Source organism: Marmota marmota, unplaced genomic scaffold (assembly GCF_001458135.2).
Source record: "Marmota marmota marmota unplaced genomic scaffold, marMar, whole genome shotgun sequence".
Taxonomy (NCBI): domain Eukaryota; kingdom Metazoa; phylum Chordata; class Mammalia; order Rodentia; family Sciuridae; genus Marmota; species Marmota marmota.
The window spans coordinates 10,279,268-10,297,046 of NW_026000205.1; the positions used below are offsets into that span (position 1 = coordinate 10,279,268).

General features: G+C 40.0%; 3 protein-coding genes across 19 annotated transcripts in view; 1 reads left to right on the top strand and 2 right to left on the bottom strand.

The window, feature by feature from the left end:
* The window catches only part of LOC107151757 (zinc finger protein 569), a 67,034-nt gene extending 49,927 nt beyond the window's left edge, over positions 1–17,107 (bottom strand). For 4 of the 15 annotated variants that reach the window (XM_048791065.1, XM_048791067.1, XM_048791064.1 and 1 more), the window contains exons 1-2: positions 2,993–3,229; positions 1,062–1,221 (exon numbers count right to left, since the gene is read on the bottom strand). The gene's annotated coding sequence lies outside the window, so the exon portion shown is untranslated. Of the gene's footprint in view, positions 1–1,061; positions 1,222–2,527; positions 2,597–2,623; positions 2,972–2,992; positions 3,231–16,964 lie in introns of those variants that run through there. The other 11 variants (XM_048791074.1, XM_048791076.1, XM_048791075.1 and 8 more) reach the window with 9 other exon arrangements.
* LOC125612666 (high mobility group protein B3-like) lies at positions 4,232–6,246 on the bottom strand. Its single transcript, XM_048791256.1, has 2 exons — positions 6,188–6,246; positions 4,232–6,037 (listed from the first exon to the last, which is right to left on the bottom strand). Exons 1-2 carry the CDS (start codon positions 6,244–6,246, stop codon positions 5,536–5,538), a joined length of 561 nt encoding a protein of 186 aa, XP_048647213.1. The 3' UTR covers positions 4,232–5,535.
* Positions 17,108–17,220: 113 nt separating the features above from the next.
* LOC107151771 (zinc finger protein 570) overlaps positions 17,221–17,779 on the top strand; it is a 20,613-nt gene continuing 20,054 nt past the window's right edge. For all 3 annotated transcript variants that reach the window (XM_048791124.1, XM_015497164.2, XM_048791125.1), the window contains exon 1: positions 17,221–17,451. The gene's annotated coding sequence lies outside the window, so the exon portion shown is untranslated. The remainder of the gene's footprint in view (positions 17,452–17,779) is intronic.

Sequence of the window (17,779 nt, forward strand, 5' to 3'; positions counted from 1 at the left end):
AAATATGTGTGTGTGTGTGTATGTGTGTGTATCAAAACGAAAATAAATGCAGGACACTATCAAAGACTACTGGGGATGTGTTCAAAGGACTCAGAAGCTATTTTGAAGAGTGAACAAAGATGAGGAATATGAGCTTCAAAACCAAAGTAACTGTGGGGTTGGGGTTGTGGCTTAGCGGTACAGCACTTGCCTTGCATGTGTGAGGCACTGGGTTTGATTCTCAGCACTGCATAAAAATAAATAAACAAAATAAAGGTATTGTGTCCACCTAAAACATATATATATGAAAGGAACTGTAAATATTTGAAACCACATAAAAGATGTTAAAATTGATGAATATATAATGGTAATAATAAGACTAAGAGATGAGAGGAACAAATTCAATATCCCAAAACCCTACAAATAGAAAGAATCCATTTATTCTCTCTTGCACATACAGTGCAGAAGAGTGAGTAAAAGCTGATGAAGGAAATTTATTTCTTAGGAAATTTTTCTGACAATTAAATGAACCAGGAATGACAATTCAAATATCCCTGGATTATTGCAATAGTTTCCTAACTTGTCTTTCTGCTTCTTGCCTTTCTCCCTCTCTACCCTTTCTTCATTTTTTCTCCAGTAGTCCATTCTCACCAGAGCAGACAAAGCACTACTCATAAAGTGTAAACAGATAATGTAACTCCCATGCACAACTCTCCAACAGCTTCCCATCAAAGCCAAAATCACTACTACGTTCCATAGGCCAAACCTGATCTGCCCTCCTCTCCACTTAGATTTCATCTCTCTTTTCCCCCAACTCTCCCCACTTCATTTGCTTTATTTAAACCACAAGCATGTTGCCACCTCAGGATTTTTATAACTCTTATTCCCTTTGCATGTGATAACCTTTCTAAAGTTATACACATAAATTGTTCCTTTACATCTTTATTACTATCTTTTTAAGATGCTTTCTTTGCCCCCATCTAAAACACTAATTCCCATCTCTAATTCTAAATATGCTCCCACATTATATTTTCTCTTAGCATTTTTCACCATTTAATAAATTTTATATTTAACTTACTTACCTTGTTTATTATCTGGCCCACAACAGCGTAAGTACCATGATATCAGGAGGTTTGTCTCTTGTTCACGCTTATATCCCAAGCACCTAGGATTTGTGCCTGCTACACAGCCAGCATTCAATACATGGTGAGTCTATGAATACTCCTTAATACAAGAACAACTCTGAAAAAGAAATTTGAAAAGAGAACACTACTTCAGAAAACATATAATTCACACACAAACAAAGATTTTTAAAAATGCTTAACTTCGATAGTAATCAAATATGTGAAAATTAAATTTCTATAGCAAAATAAAATTGTAACTATGAGGTTAACAAAGATTACTATTATTTATAATATCTATTGTTATCATGAGTGTGGGGATACAGGCAGTCTTATACTATGACAATAATAATGCATATTATTGGACTCTTACATTGGGAATAATTGGAGAGATTTAGGAATTCTTTGGGACATATATTTTGATCTATTAATTCCACTTCTAGGAACCTACCCACCCCTCAAAAAAAATAATGAATAAAAAGAGCACTGGGCTGGGGTTGTGGCTCAGCGGTAGAGCACTCGCCTAGCACATGTGAGGCCCTGGGTTCGATCCTCAGCAACACATAAAAACAAATAAACAAAATAAAAGTATTGTGTACAACTAAAAAATAAATATTTAAAAAAATAAAAAGAGCACTATGAAGCTGGGTGCAGTGGCCCATGCCTGTAATTCCAGGGGCTCGGGAGGCTGAGGCAGGAGGATCCCAAATTGGAAGCCAGCCTCAGCAACAGTGGGGCTCAGTGAGACCCTGTCTCTAAATAAAATACAAAAAAAGGGCTGGGGATGTGGCTCAAAGTTGAGTGCCCGTGAGTAGTTTAATCCTTGGTACCAAAAAAAACACTATGAAATGTGCCAAATAGCTCCTAATAAGCAAAGTGTTGATAACACTTTGCAAGAAGTTGAAAGATCCAAACTACCCAACAGGGATAAATGTATTGAAAGGTATTAAAAAAAAAAAAAAAAAAAAAACTAAAATGAGGGCATAAATTTGTAATAGTTTAATGTAAAGACACTAATGATGTATTGTTAAATGAGAAAGCAGGTTATAGAGTGTGTATGTATGCTTGCAATATTTAAGTCATTATGCACATATGTAAAAAGAGAAATGCATGCCTATGTATTCACAAAGAGTAGGGCAAAAAGATGGTTAATAAATGTTGGCAGTGGTAGTGAAGCTGGTAGAATTATGAATGATTTTTATTCTCTGAGGTTTTCTGTATTTTGAGATTTGGGGAGTGGAGGGGAATAAGGAAAATGAATTTCGCACGTACATAAATCATCTAATATATGAAAACAAGGCTAAAAATAATAAAATATTCAAGTGTTGGGGCTATTGATGTTTCATATAGAAATACACTTCCAATTACCAAAACGAAACAAATGCAGCACCCGTTCAGTCTCATCTACCGACAAAACCCGACCCTACCTTCCATCCTCGCAGTGTCTCATTCACTCTCGATCCCACAGTCACGCATGTTCGCAGCCAGGATCACAACTAAACATAAAAGGGAAAGCGCAATACCAATCACAGCACGCCATGCGGTCACGGTCCTTCACACGCCACTGCCATGGTCCCAGGGAACCAACCGCACAGGCATCGCCCCTCACCGCATTCCTCTTCCAACCACACCTGCGCGGGTCCGCAGGCCCCTACTCCCACCCAGCACAAAGAGTCCCAGGCTCCATGCTCCAGGGTTTCCGAGGACTCACCACCCAGCCCACTGACACAGGCCGCGACTCCACTATCCAGCGCCGCCCAAGTGGCACGGCCCGCGAGGGGTATGATAGGGAGCCACCGAGGTCAGCGGTGGCGGTGGCAGTGGCGGAGAGCAATACTAGCCCAGATCCGTTAGATACGGGGTAACACTTCCCAGAGGACCCCGCGGCTCACCCCGGCAGGACTGGTCTTCCTATTTACAAGCTGTGTGAATACAAACGGCCGCATTTAAGGGCACGCGGCTCCGCGCCAGAGGCTCATCTTGAGGTTTTGTGGGAGCTGCCTTCCTTGAAACCCATTCTTAAGAGCCTGGGAGCGCAACTTGATACTGAGAAGAATCTGAAGAGGTCCGCCGCTTTCTTACTGGAGACTACAGCTCCCAGAAACCTTCGCGGCACAACACTAGTTTCTGTAAAAAGTCACTTCCTCTTTACGTCGGCTGGATCGGCCTATTGGAGGCGTTAGGCTATCTGGTCCGTGAGAGCCCCGCAGCTCAGTCAGTTTAGTTCCGTCTGGTGGGGGTTCCGCCCTAGACTGATATGCTCCTTTGAGGTGAAGGTAGGGAAAGATCTAGGGTTCTTGGAGGCCCGGTCGGTCTGAGCGTCAAGCTTCCAGCGGCACTATGAAGAAGTGATGTAATATGTAATGTGTGAAACTTCGGCCACGGAATTTGGGGTGTGGCGAATTTTGAGATTGTGTGTATTTACAGTCATATGTGTGACGCAATGGTCGCGTCATATGTTCTCGTCACTGACCTGCAACATGGTCGGAAACGGTATTTTGTTTTCTTTTTCTTCCCCGCGATCCAGGTGCTGGAGACGGAACCCAGGGCCTCACACAATGGTAGGCATGCGCTCTACCGCTGAACTACATTCCTAGTCCTATAAATAGTTTTATTTTTACCCAGGATCTTACTAATTTGCCCAGGCTGGCCTCGAACTTGGCATCCTCCTGCCCCAGCTTTCTCAGTAGCTGGTATTACAGGCATGCTCCACCTAACTCGGCTGAAATGATATACTTTGGTCTATTCTCTCCGAAATCCTGGATTGTATCCGTGACAGTGTTACTGGACTGATGACCTGAAATTGTGCATGATTGATGGAGTAGTGTCTCCAGACTATTTGGATTCTAAACAGACTCAGCCATTTACCAGCAGTGTGACTTTGGACTAACTAGTTAAATTCTCTGCCTTTGTTCTTAATAGTCTTAATTAAGAGAAAATAGTAACTCCCTCAAAGGATTTCAGTGAGAATTGAAAGGGTTCATTCGGGTAAAGCTGTTTCCAAGAGTGACAATTCAAGTATAACAGTTTTTATATGAGGCCAGAGATTTACAGATCTCATCAGGAGATTAGATCAAATCAGAAATTTAGACCTCAGTCAAAACGCAAAGTAGGCTCTTTGAGAAGAAAAGAGGCTCAAATATCAGGAATTCTCATTTCCCCCAATCGAGATTTTACACTGGAACTCCTACATAAGCCTAATAAACTTTAGAACATACAGTACTTCCAGTCCAAAGTGCTCCTCAGTATGCTGCTGTGAACTTGGGGAAGAATGGAGTCCCACAGAGTAGAGAGCCTGACCTTTCTCTTTCACAATAAGGAACAAAATGGTTTTAATCTCTCTTTTAATGCAGGTGGTTGGATGTGGAGCACACCGTCTGAGTTGTTCTGTGGGACAGTTATAAGTGAAGACCTGGTGTCTCATGACTCCTACTTCCTTCCTCAGCTCTGCTTTTCTCCAAGAAAAGTGTTAGTGTTTCCTATTTTTCTGTTTCATTTTTTTAATTAAATTAATACCATTAAGACCTGCTTGTATTTCAGGACATAACATTTCCTATATTTTTAAAAATGTAATATTGTTTATTTAACTTCAAAAACATTTCAGCATTCTAAACATACAAAAAAATAACATAACATTGCAAATTGCATTTAAGTACAGAAGGTTCTTGAACTTTCATTGATGCAGTGGCTCTTTGCTGACAATGAAGAGTTCTACAGTTTGTTTGAAAACAAAGTTTAAAATCTACTGTACTTAACTAAAAAAAATTTAAATACTTCTCATGCCAGCTGACCCCTCCTTTTTCTACAACTAACAAAGGCAGCAGAATGCTATATCACTACATACAAAAATAAAACAATGTGAAGCTAAATGGATGCCCACCACAGTGTCAACAGGTCCAGCCTCACAGTGCACATCCTGAGCTACGGCCCCTCCAAAAGGCATCTTCCTGAACAGCCTCAACGCTAGGCAAGGAGCATCAAGAATTTGTCTTGGTTGTTTTGTTCTTTTTCAGACTATAGATATGTACAGTTGATAACTGAGGACTTCTAACCAATAACCATATACTTAACACCACCTTACAAATTTTTTAAAAAGTGCCAGAAACATCTTCAAATGCCTTGTTACACCAACAGCAAAATGCATAGAGTGAGGAGAACCCGAGAGTGCCTTTTCATTTTAAAAATGTTTGGAAATATGTACAACTTTGATACAGTTTTAGGGTGCTCTGGACCCCAGGGCCACTTAATGTAAACCACTGACAATTTCTAGAGCACTTTGAGAGACTTTACTATCGTGATCAAATTCTGAAATTAAACCTAATGAGAGTAACAGACACATCTCACATAAGATGTGTCAATCACGGTGCTCCCCTACTCTAAGGTATTCACAAGGAGAAGGATAAACAGTTTTTTATTCATCTTCCTGCTCCTCCTCTTACACTTTTTTCCAGGCAACTTTAGCAGGACCCTTTGAGCCATCAAACTTTCCTTTAGACTTATAGTCAGCAACATCCTTCTCGTATTTCTCCTTCAGCTTTGCGGCCTTAGTGATGTATGGCTGCTTTTTGCTGCCACTTAAGTTATTCCACATCTCACCCAGCTTTTTTGCCACATCTCCAATGGAGATACCAGGACTTGTGGACTTGATCTTGGGGTGGAAATCTGAACAGAACAGGAAGAATCCAGACGGTGGTCTTTTGAAGGCATTGGGGTCCTTTTTCTTCTTGCCTCCCTTAGCTGGTTCATAATCCTTCATTTCCCGATTATAGCGTACTTTATCCACCTTTGCCATTTCATCAAATTTAGATTTCTCTTTCCCAGACATTGTCTTCCACCTGTCAGAGTAATACTTGGAAAATTCAACAACATTGACAGGAACTTCTGGATTTTTCTTTTTTTTTTTTTTCCAAAACTTTTTAAGTTCTGGTTGGACACAATACCTTTATTTTATTTATTTTTATGTGGTGCTGAGGATCAAACCCAGTGCCTCGCAAGGGCTAGGCCAGCGCTCTACTGCTGAGCCACAACCCCAGCCCCTGTGGGTTTTTCTTCTTATGTTTTTCTTCTTATGTTCTCTCAAAGTCTACACAAAGAAGGCGTAAGCAGACATCTTGCCCTTTGGTTTCTTGGGGTCACCTTTAGCCATCCTGACTAGTCTGGGCAGCACAAGGCACAATGGGTGGCTCAGCGCTCCCCAGCCTCATGCTAGCTGTCTCCATGAGAGCCGCATGACATTTCCTATATTTTAAAACTTGGGGCAGATAGTGATTCATTTAGGAGTTTGTTCCCTGTCCTTCCTATACCCAGTTTGCTGTGGGCACTGTTTTTAAGCTTAGGAACATTCCTTCTGGTATATCATAGTTTATACAACACAGCCTGATGTTTCAGATTCCTTTTTTTTTAAAAAATTGTCCTAAATCATATTTTATGGCCAGGCACGCCTGTAATCTGGGCAATTCCACAGACTGAAGCAGGAGGATCACAAGTTCAAAGCCAGCCCCAGCAACTTATCGAGGCCCTAAGCAACTTAGTAAAACCCTGTCTCAAAATAAAATGTAAAAAGGACTAGGGATATGGCTCAGTGGTTAAGTACCCTGGGTTCAATCCCTGGTATCAAAAAATTTAAAAAAAAATCATACTTTATGGAATTTCCCTTGAATATATATGTTTCAGCATATGTACAGTTATTTCCATAGTCTCATTTCTGAAAATGAATTCTTTAGCTCAAATATGAGAAATCTAGGAAGGTCAAAGCCCTGTGTCAGGAGATTTTAGAGGCATTCAAAAGTAAAGTAGACACATTTGCAATCTGAAATTATTATAGCCCAGTAAGAAAATGAAATGTAAATACACTGGAAATTCACTCCAAATCCATGAGAGTAAAAGTTTATTTTGCTTCAACTACTATTTGAAGACCTGTCCGGAGCTGCTCTGGATGCAGATAACCTTCAATTCCTGATCCTGGGGGTTCTGACTAATTACTACATTTCGTAGTGACTTGAGCATTGTCCCAGCTCTGATAGCAAGGCATAAGCATGCCCACTGGGGTTGAGCTACACTCACCTATTCCTTTGTAATCCTACCCCTTGCCTCATTTGAATGGCTTCTCCCCAATTAAAAAAAGGGGGGGTTCAGCATGTGCTTTCTCTTTCTTTTTTTCACGGACCCCTAAGGTCAGAGGAGCCATCACAAGACCCAATAAAACAGTACCCCACTTCCAAAAGGTAGTGTTTCTGAGCTAGATGTTCACCTGAGTCCTTAGTTGGGAGAGCCCTGCACCCCAGGACACCATAAAAAAAGTCCAAAAAAGGTTGGGGTTGTGGCTCGGTGGTAGAGTGCTTGCCTAGCATGTGTGAGGCACTAGGTACAATTCTCAGCACCACATTTAATTAAATGAATAAAATAATGTCCATCAACATCTAAAAATAAGTTTAAAAAAGTCCAAAAGTCAGAAGCTTAAACTTCATTTTCCCAACAAGCTTCTTCAAGGATTATTTTTGTTCATTGTTCTCTAGAAATTCAATGGGTTTAACTGGATTAAGATGGGGGAAGGCAAAGTGCTATGGGAAACAAGAATATCCTCACTCCTGGGATGCTTTTTGTCTATGGGTGGTAAATAGAAGCAAAGCTATTATCTTTCTAATTTTATTACTACATTTCCTCTTTATACTGCTCTATTTCATGAACATAAGCTTAATCCTTTCTTAATTCTAGTGGTGGAATACAATTTTCTTCTCTCTATATAACTGATTCTTCTATTATACCTTTATTTTTCCTACCATTCCTATTTTTAAAAAACATTTTTTAGTTGCAGCCCAGAATGGTGGCGCACATGCATGTAATCCCAGTGGCTTGGGAGGCTGAGGTAGGAGGATTGCAAGTTTAAAGCAAGCCTCAACAAAAGCAAGGTGCTAAGCAACTCAGTGAGACCCTGTCTCTAAAATATAATTCACAAGAGGGCTGGGGGTGTGGCTCAGTGGTATAATGCCCCTGAGTTCAGTCCTTGCTACCAAAAAAAATTTTTTTTAGTTGTAGATGGACAAATTACCTTTATTTTATTTATTTATTTTTATGTTCTGTTGAGGATTGAACCCAGGCCTTACATGTGCTAGGCAAGTGCTCTACCACTGAGCCACAACCCCTGCCATTCCTATTTTATGAAGAAGGTGGTAAACTATATACACCCTTTTGGACCTTCCTTTCTTTTCACATTAGTAATACATCCCGAAGTTCTTTGCATATAAGTAGATAGAATATCCCCTTCTAATACAAAATAAGTGAATAATATTCCATTGTAGAGATATGTCATAGTTTATTTAAATGTTCCCTTATTAGTGAATACGTGGGTTATTTTTAAGATTTCCCCAATTCTTTAAAACCATTCCATAGCTGTTACTATGGTGATTCTTTGTTCTCTTCCAGGTAGCCTCTCATCCTTTAGAAGACTAAACATGGCTTCTTCATGTGATAAGAGTGGCAGGGGGATCACAAGTTCAAGGTCAGCCCCAACAAGCTATAGAGGTCCTAAGCAATATAGCAAGACCCTGTCTCAAACAAAAAATAAAAAGGATTGGGGACTTAGCTCAGTGGTAAAATACCCATGGGTTCAATTCCTAGGGAAAAAAAAAGGTGGGGGTGCTAAAAGGCTTAATTCATTGGGACCCATTAGCATATCAATGCATTGCACTGGGAATGTGAGTGTTACTGTTAATTTTCACAACATTATTTGGGCAAAATTGTATTCACTTCTCTGGGATATATACTAAGAGTAGGATTACTATATCATATGGCCACATGTCAAATTTCACTAGATACTGTCTAACAGTGTCCCAGAATAGTTCTAAGTAAAATTCCTATTAGTAGTGTATGAGCATTCTGGCACCCTATATGGTTGCTAAATCTGATATTATCCTTTTTGTATATGTGATGGTTGTATGGTATTATTACAAGTTGGGTTTTTTAAAATATTTATTTATTAGTTTTAGGTGGACACAATATCTTTATTTTACATTTATGTGGTGCTGAGGATCTAACCCTAGGCGAGCACTTTACCACTGAGCCACAACCCCAGCCCTACAAGTTGGTTTTAATTTGCATTCCCTTGATTAGCTTTACATAGTTTTATCATTAAGTACTTTTAGATTTTTGCTCATTTACCTAGTGGGTAACTTTTTAAAATATATTTTTAAATAAATAAATAAATAAATATATAAATATATATATATATATATATATATTGTATGTTGCCACAATACCTCTATTTTATTTTTATGTGGTGCTGAAGACTGAATCCAGTGCCTCACATGCCAGGCGAGCACTCTACCTTCAAGCCACAACCCCAACCCCTAAATATATTTTTAATTTGTTCTAATTAGCTATACATGACAATGGAATGCATTTTGACACATGATATATAAATGGAATATGAATTCTCATTTGTATGGTTGTACATGATTTAGTTACGCAGGTCATGTAATCATATATGGACCTAGGATAATAATGTCTGATTCATTCTACTATCATTCCTACCCCCATATCTCCTCCCCTGCCCTTCACTTCTGTCTAGTCCAAAATACCTCTATTCTCCCCAACCCCATTGTGAATTAGCATGCACATATCAAAGAAAACATTCAGCCTTTGATTCTTTGGGATTGGCTTATTTGTCCAGTTCCATCCATTTACCAGAAATGCCATAATTTCATTCTTCTTTAAGGCTGAGTAATATTCCATTGTGTATATGTATCACAGTGTTGATCCATTCATCTATTGAAGGGCACCTACGTTGTTTCCATAGTTTAAGCTATTGTGAATTGAGCTGCTATAAACATTGATGTGGTTGTGTCACTGTAGTGTGGTACTATGATGATTTTTAGTCCTTTGGGTATAAATCTAGGAGTGGAATGACTAGGTCAAATGGTAGTTCCATTCCAAGATTTAGAAATCTCCATACTGCTTTCCAGAATAATTGCACCAATGTGGAGTCCCATCAGCAATGTATGAGTGGGTAACTTCTCTTATTGATTTATATGAGTTATTTAAAGATTCTGGGTGAGTATCCTCTGAGATATATGTACTGTGAATATATTCTCCCTCTTTGAAAATTGCTTTTTCAGTCTTTTAATGGTGTCTTTTTTGGTACTGGGGATCAAATCCAGGGTCTCTCTCACGGTAGGCCAGTGCTCTACCACTGAGCTACATCCCCAAGCTGTCTTTTGCATGTGCATGCAAAAAACTGAGGATTGAACCCAGGGGCACTTTACCACTGAGATACATTCCCAGTCCTTTTTCTAAAGTGTTCAGATGGTCTTGTTAGATTGTTGAGGGTTTTGCTAAGTTTCTAAGGCTGGTCTAGAAGTTGCACTTCTTCCTCAGCCTCCCATGTAAAACTGTGTTTACAGGTGTGCACCCCAGGTGTCTTAATGGTGTCTTTTGATGATGAGAATATCTTAGTTTTATTATGCTCCAATTCACTAACCTTTCCTATATTTACTGATTTTATTTCCTGTTTAATAAATTTTTTGCATTTTCCATATAACAAAGATTGCCTAACTTACCTCTTAAAATCTTATCTGCAATCTATCTGAAATTAAATTTTTCTAAATTGTGTGAGGTGTAGGTATCAATATATGATTTTTTTATTTGATATCCAATTGACTTTGGCACCATTGAAAAGTTCACCATTTCTTTGACACAAAGTTGTCTGTGTCATAAATCCAGTAACCATACTAATTAAGCAGAATTCTAAGAAGAGTTCCATGATCTGCCTCTAGTTATATTACATAGCAAAAGGGATTTTGCAGGTGTACATAAGGCTACCAATAGATTGACCTATGATAAGGAGATTATCTGAGTAAGCCTAACCTAATTACATGAACTTTTTAGAAGTAAAAATCATCCCTGGCTGGGCTGGGGCTATAGCTCAGTGGCAGAGTGCTTGTCTAGCATGTGTGAGGCACTTGGTTCAATCCACAGCACCACATAAAATAAATAAATAAAATAAAGCCATGCTGTCCATCAACAACTGTTAAAAAAATCATCCCTGGCTGATAGCAAAAGAGAATTCAGAGATGTGAAGCATAGCGAGACTCGACACAGCGTTGCTGGCTTGAAGATGAAAGGGTCTCAGGGAAAAGGACCTAAAAATGGCCTCTAGGAGCTGAGAGCAGCCTTTCAGCTGAAGGTGGACAAGAGACCTAGTCCTATAACCAAAAGAAAAGAAAATGTATTCTGCTGAGGGGAGGGGGGCTGGGAATGTGGCTCAGTAGTACAGTGCTTGCCTAGCATATGCAAGGGCCTAAATTCAATCCCCAGCAGCCCCCCCCCAAAAAAAAAATTCCTGCTGACTACCTCAATGAGTGTGAAAGTACAGTCATCCTCCCAGTGGAGGCCTCCAGAGAGCCTCCAGATAAAAGCCTAGCCTGGCAGACATCTTGATTTTAAGCTTTGTGAGAATAGAAGGAGAGAGACCAAACTCTGATCTACAGAACTCAAACTTTGTGGTTATTTGTTACACAGCAATAGAAAACAAATACACCATACAATTGTCATCTGTTTCTGGATTCTCTATTGTTTCATTGGCTGGTTTGTGTACATTACAACAAATAGGTCATCTTATTTACTATAATAAGTTCTCCAACCTTGTCATTATTCTTCAATTGCCTTCACTATTCTTCATCCTCTGCTTTTCTATATGAATTCCAGAATCAGCTTCTCAATTTCTATAGGCATATACATTTTTTTTTTCTTATACTGGAGAATGAAACCAGGGCCCTCTGCCACTGAGCCCTTTTAATTTTTTTTATTTTGAGACAGGGTCTCACTACATTGCTGAGGCTGGCCTCCAACTTGCAATCTTCCTGCTTCAGCCTACTGAGTTGAGTCTCTGAGATTATGGACATGCATCACTGTACCCAACTATGTATACATATTTTTAAACTACTGAAAATTTTATTGATTTCATTGATTCTTACAAATAATTTGATACTATTTGACCTCTTTACATTATTGGATCTTCTAATTCGTGAACAGAGTATATCCCTCCATTTTTATTATTAATTTTCATCAATATTACTTTGTGACATTTCAATATAAATGTCTTGCACATTTTTAGTTAGATAGATGATAAGTATTTGACATTTCAAAAGAAGTTTTTGGAAGAGTAATGTTTTAATAATATTCATTCCACACAAAGTCTTACATAATATAATTTATCTGTGTTACCCTCATGAATATAGATCTATGCTATGTATCTCCTTAAGTATCTATAAGATTTAGGAGGATCATTTTTAAATTATCATTTTCAATTTGTTTAACAGTTGCATATGTGCATTCAATCTTTTACTCTCTTATATCCAGAGACTTTGCTAAATTCACTGATTAATAGTAATACATTGGTTTATTCTTTTAGTTTTGTACACAAACCTCTTTTTTTTTTTTTTTTTTTTTTTTTGGTGCTAGAGATTGAACTCTTCTTACCACTGAGCTATATCCCAGACCTTTTTATTTTTTATTTTTATTTTTATTTTTAAAAAATATTTATTTTTTAGTTTTACGTGGACACAATATCTTTATTTTATATTTATGTGGTACTGAGGATCGAACCCAGTGCATTGTTCATGCTAGGCAAGCACTCTACCACTGAGCCACAAACCCAGCCCCTTATTTTTTATTTTTGAAATGGTCTCACTAAGTTGCTTAGTGCCTTGCTACTTTGCTGAGTTTGGCTGTGATTCTCCTGCCTCAGCCTACCAAGTGTTAGGTTTACAGGTATGTACCACAGCACTTGGCTGTACACAATAATTTTCTCCTGAAATCATGTTTTATTTCTTCTTGGACAATCTTTAGGCTTTTATATCTTAATCTTTCCTATCTTTGGCTTGCTTTTTGCTCTATGATTGCCAATACAATGTTGAATAAAAGCAGTCATAATATTCTTTTCACAATCCCAATTGCTGAGAAAAACATCGTCCATATTTTTTTGTTAGGTATATTCTCTCATGTAAGTTTCTACACTGTTTTTTGTTAGGTTATTTAAAAAAATTTTTTGTAGTTGTAGATAGACAGCATGCCTTTATTTTATTTGTTTACTTTTATGCAATGCTGAGGATCAAACCCAGTGCCTCACATGTGCTAGGCAAGCACTCTGCCACTGAGCTGCCACAAGAGCCCCAGCCCTTGTTAGGTTATAAAGTTCCCTTCTATGAGTGTTGAAAGTTTGTTTTAATGATGAAAAAGTGTTGAGTTTTGTAAAATGCTTTTTCATACATCAAAATGGTTATTTTTCTATTAATGAAATGTGTTGCATTAATCGATTTTCCAAATGTTAACCCTAACACTTTACTACTATTCAGAGTCCACTGAGGCTGAGTTCCATCCAACTGAACAGAGGCAATTCCTTGAACTTTGGGGACAGGAATAGGATCTTCCTGCAGCTTAGTTCTGCAGGTGAGGAGTAGACTGAGAAGTGGCCTGTGGGTCTCCTGGACATCCATCTCTAGGACTCTGGGTGACTTTATGTGTGAGACAGTGGGGTCACAATATATAATGACCTATCACACTGGTCATTATATATTACCCTTTTTATATATCACTGCTTTCATTTTGTTAATACTCCATTAAAGATTTTTGCAACCATGCTCATGAGACAGTTGATCCATGATTTTATCTTCCTGTATTGTCCTTTTCAGGTTTTGAACCCAAGATTATGCTGGCTTCATAAAATGGGTTAATAAGTACTTTCTGATTTCTATCTTTGAAAAAAATGTGTACAATATTGATTTTATTGTTTTTCTGTCTATGTTGTGTTACTGAGGTTTGAACCCAAGGGTTAGGGGTAGCACTCCACCAGTGAGATTCACCCCCAATTCTTTTTGCTTTGAATTTTGAGACAGAATATAAGTTGTTCAGGCTGACTTCAAACTTGTGATCCTACTGCCACAGCCTCCTGAGTACCTGGGGCTACAGGTGTGTGCCATCACACCTGGCTGGTTTTATTGCTTTCTTGCAGTACTTTATGGTAAAAGCCCACTGGTTATTAGCATTTCTTTGTCAGGGCTTTTTTCTCCTTTTATTTTATTATTGCAGTACTCAGGGTTAAGCCTAGTGTTTTGTGCATGTACATGCTAGGCAAGCACTCTATACTCCCAGCTCTGTGTTTTTTTTTTCTTTTTTTCTTTTTTAAATAAGGGAGAAATCACAAGATTCCTCCCAGAACCTCAATCTTTATTTATTTATTTTTTAGTTATAGATGGACATAATATCTTTATTTTGTTTGTTAATTTTTATGTGGTGCTGAGGAGTGAACCCAGTGCTCTACCCCTGAGTTACAACTCCCAGCAAGTGCTCTACCCCTGAGCTACAACTCCCAACCCATTTTTTTTCTTTTTTAAATAATAGATTAACTTATCAGATTAAAAAAAAATTTTTTTTGGTACTGGGAATTCAACCCAGGGTGCTTTGCCACTGGGCTACATCTCCTGCTTTTTTATTTTATACTTTGAGACTACTTTAAAAAAAAAACAGATGCACATAATACCTTTGTGGATGTAGATGCACATAATACCTTTATTTTATTTATTTCTATGTGGTGCTGAGGATTGAACTGAGTGCCTCACACATGCCAGGCAAGCACTCTACCATTGACTTACAGCACTCTACCCAGCTCCTGTGACACTACTTTTTTTTATATTTTGGCACTAAGTTGCTTATGGCCTCACTAAGTTGCTGAGGCTAGTCTGGAACCTGTGATCCTGCTGCCTCCACTTCCAGAATTGCTGGGATTACAGTTGTGTACCATGGTATCCAGTCACTTTTTTGGATTTTATTGATTTCAGTAAATTGTATTTTCCCAAGAATTTATATATTTTATCCAATTTTTCAGTTATTGTTGTAAAGCTAGTAATTTCCTCTAATTATTTTAATATCTACAGGATGTAGACGGGTGTCATTTTTTTTCATTCCTGATATAGCTAGTGTTTTTATTGACTTTTATTAATCTTTTTCAAAGGTTTTATACTGTACATCTTTCAAATACCCCAATAACTGTTTAAGTGATATTATGTTACACAGAATACAAGAATGTTAATAATTCTATTTCCTTCTCTTCTTTTGGCCTTAATGCTATTATTTTCACAAAAATTGTTTCTATATGTTATAAACTCAAAATTACATTGTTTCTATTTTTGTTTAAACAGTAATTTATCTCTTGGAGAGACTCAACAATGTCTTACTTTTTTACCACATAGTTGCCATTTCTAGTGCTTTTTATTTCTTTGTGTACACCCATATTTCCATACTACCCAGTTACACATCTATTAAGCCTCTTGAAGTTACCCTTCAGCTCATTAATATTCTATTCAATATTTTTTGGGGGGGGGTAATCAAGGATTGAATTCAGGGGCACTCAACTACTGAGCCACATCCCCAGCCCTATTTTGTATTTTATTTAGAGACAGGGTCTCACTGAGTTGCTTAGTACCTTGCTCTTGCTGAGGCTTTGAACTCCCAATCCTCCTGTCTCAGCCTCCCCAGAGGCTGGGATTACAGGCAAGTGCCACCAGGCCCAGCCTATTCACTATTGTTTGAAAGTTTCTTTGTGTCTCTCCCAACAACTCAAATGGCATATGGCACACAGTAGGTGGTTTGTAATCTTATACCACAGAGCAGAATTCCAAGGTCTGTTACAAACATTCCTACTCCATTTCCACAAATCAGTCCCTATCACAGCACATTCCCATAGTTTACATTTAAAATGTCACATACATTCTTGCCCCACCGTGTCAAACCCTTTCAGCTGGAAGCAGCCACAGTAGTAAGGAGGTCCTAAAATTACATGGGGGAATGGAGCCAGAATTAGACAGGCAGATAGGCAAGGGTCAAATCCAGAAAATGGAGGGATTGAAATGGTAATTCCTTCAGAGCCCTTCCTCTACCCCTATCAAGAACCTGCCCCAGCTCCAACCCACTGCTAAGATAACCTGTCCCAGGAACTGTCCCTCCCTACAGGGAGTTGCTAATTAATTAGTCCTGGGCCTGCTTCCTGCTCTGTTCACTCATCCCAGACCCCTCCAGCCCACCTGTTTCCCACCTTTTAGCCATCCTGCGGAGCAGTTCCTAGACCTAGCACGGCAGGAAGACAGATAAGGGGAAGAGAGCAGAACAAAGGAAGTCTAGGACATATAAAAAGGCAGAACACTTTCCTGGGATACCAGGTTACCAGCTATGGTCCCCCTTCTACTCCCTGAATAAGTCTATGTTACCCCTTTTAAAATAAACCCTGCTTTATATGCTTAAAAAATGTCATATACATGTAACAATCATACACATGATTACAGAAATGTAGCGTGCACACCCCAACACAAAGTTTCACACAATTACATTCACAATATAATGACACAAATGGTCATGTATTCACACGCAAAAGCACAATCAGATGACTTGAGAGGAGACAATAAATAAGAACTGTAAATACAAATACTAAGTGTTCTAAGAGAGTACACAAAGATTAAGGAGCTGTGGAGTGTGAGGGAGAGGCGTCATTAGAAACAGCTTCTTTGGAGGTGTGACATTGGTATCTGTATATATGCAGAAAGAGAGACTTCAAGAAACCTGGTAGAAGAGCCATTTTAGGGAGAGAAGCCATTCACACCCACTGTCACCAAATCACAAAAACAGTTACCACCTGCCAAGGGTGACGCTCTCTGCCCTGTCCGCGCCCCTCTCAGTCTTCACGGTAACCATCCCGGGACAAGAGGCCGTGGGGCGGGGAAGCAGGACTGGACAGAAGCGTCGTACACCTGCGCCCTTTGCCTCCCTGCACCCCGTTTCTTCGAGTACTCCCGCGCATCCTACGAACTCGGCACTCACCCTCTGCGGTCCGGGCGCAAACCTCTTCCCCTGCGGCGAGAGCGTGCTCTCTAGGTTCCCCACCCAGGTTGCCAAGGGAGGTGTGTCGAGTGCTTGCGTCTGCGCACTTCAAACCCAGACCGTCTAATCTGACCCTCAGCCTTGTCCCCGTGCCCGGCCCAGTAAGAGACCAGAGAAATCAAGACTTTCGGACACCGCTCTGGAAAGCCAGGGAGCGGCAGGAGTGGGAGGACCAAGGCCGAAGTGGCTCCCGGACTCACCAAGGCTGCGGCCTTTTCTGCCCCCGGACTACGTTTCCCAGCGGCCCCCGCGGGAACTGGGCCGGCAGCCTCTTTGTGTCCTCCGGGGCCGAGGGAGTTGAGGTGCTTCTTTCCTGGCCCGCTAGGCAGGGTTCCGTCCAGCTGAGCGAGGCGGGCGAGGCCAGAGTGGCGGAGACTCCCTGAGCCTTGGGGCGGGAAAGGCATCTTCCTGCAGTTCAGTTCTGCAGGTGAGGGTGTGGGCCGAGAAATGGCCTGTGGGTCTCCCGGACGCCCGTTCCCGGGTCCCCTGAGTGACTCTACGTGTGAGACTGTGGTCGGTACCGAACCTTGTGAGAGTGTCACCCGATGTGCGTGACCACGTCGTGTCTGTGTGACTGTGGGTGCGAGTGAGCCGGTGGTACCGAGAGGGTGAGATTGAAAGGGGCGGGAGTGGGTAGGTGTTCTCCACCCTCCGTGGTTCCAGTCCCCTTGGCCTCTTTGTGACTAGAGTGTGTGACATACCCCGCCCCTGATACCCTAACTGTTGGAGGCATGAAGGGTGTGTGTGGGGTCGGG

Coding starts and splice junctions, on each gene's coding strand:
- LOC125612666 (XM_048791256.1), bottom strand. CDS start 6,246: ATGGCTAAAGGTGACCCCAAGAAACCAAAGGGCAAGATGTCTGCTTAC. Junction 6,038..6,187: donor TCTGCTTACGCCTTCTTTGT/GTAGACTTTGAG, acceptor AAAATAAAGGTA/TTGTGTCCAACCAGAACTTA.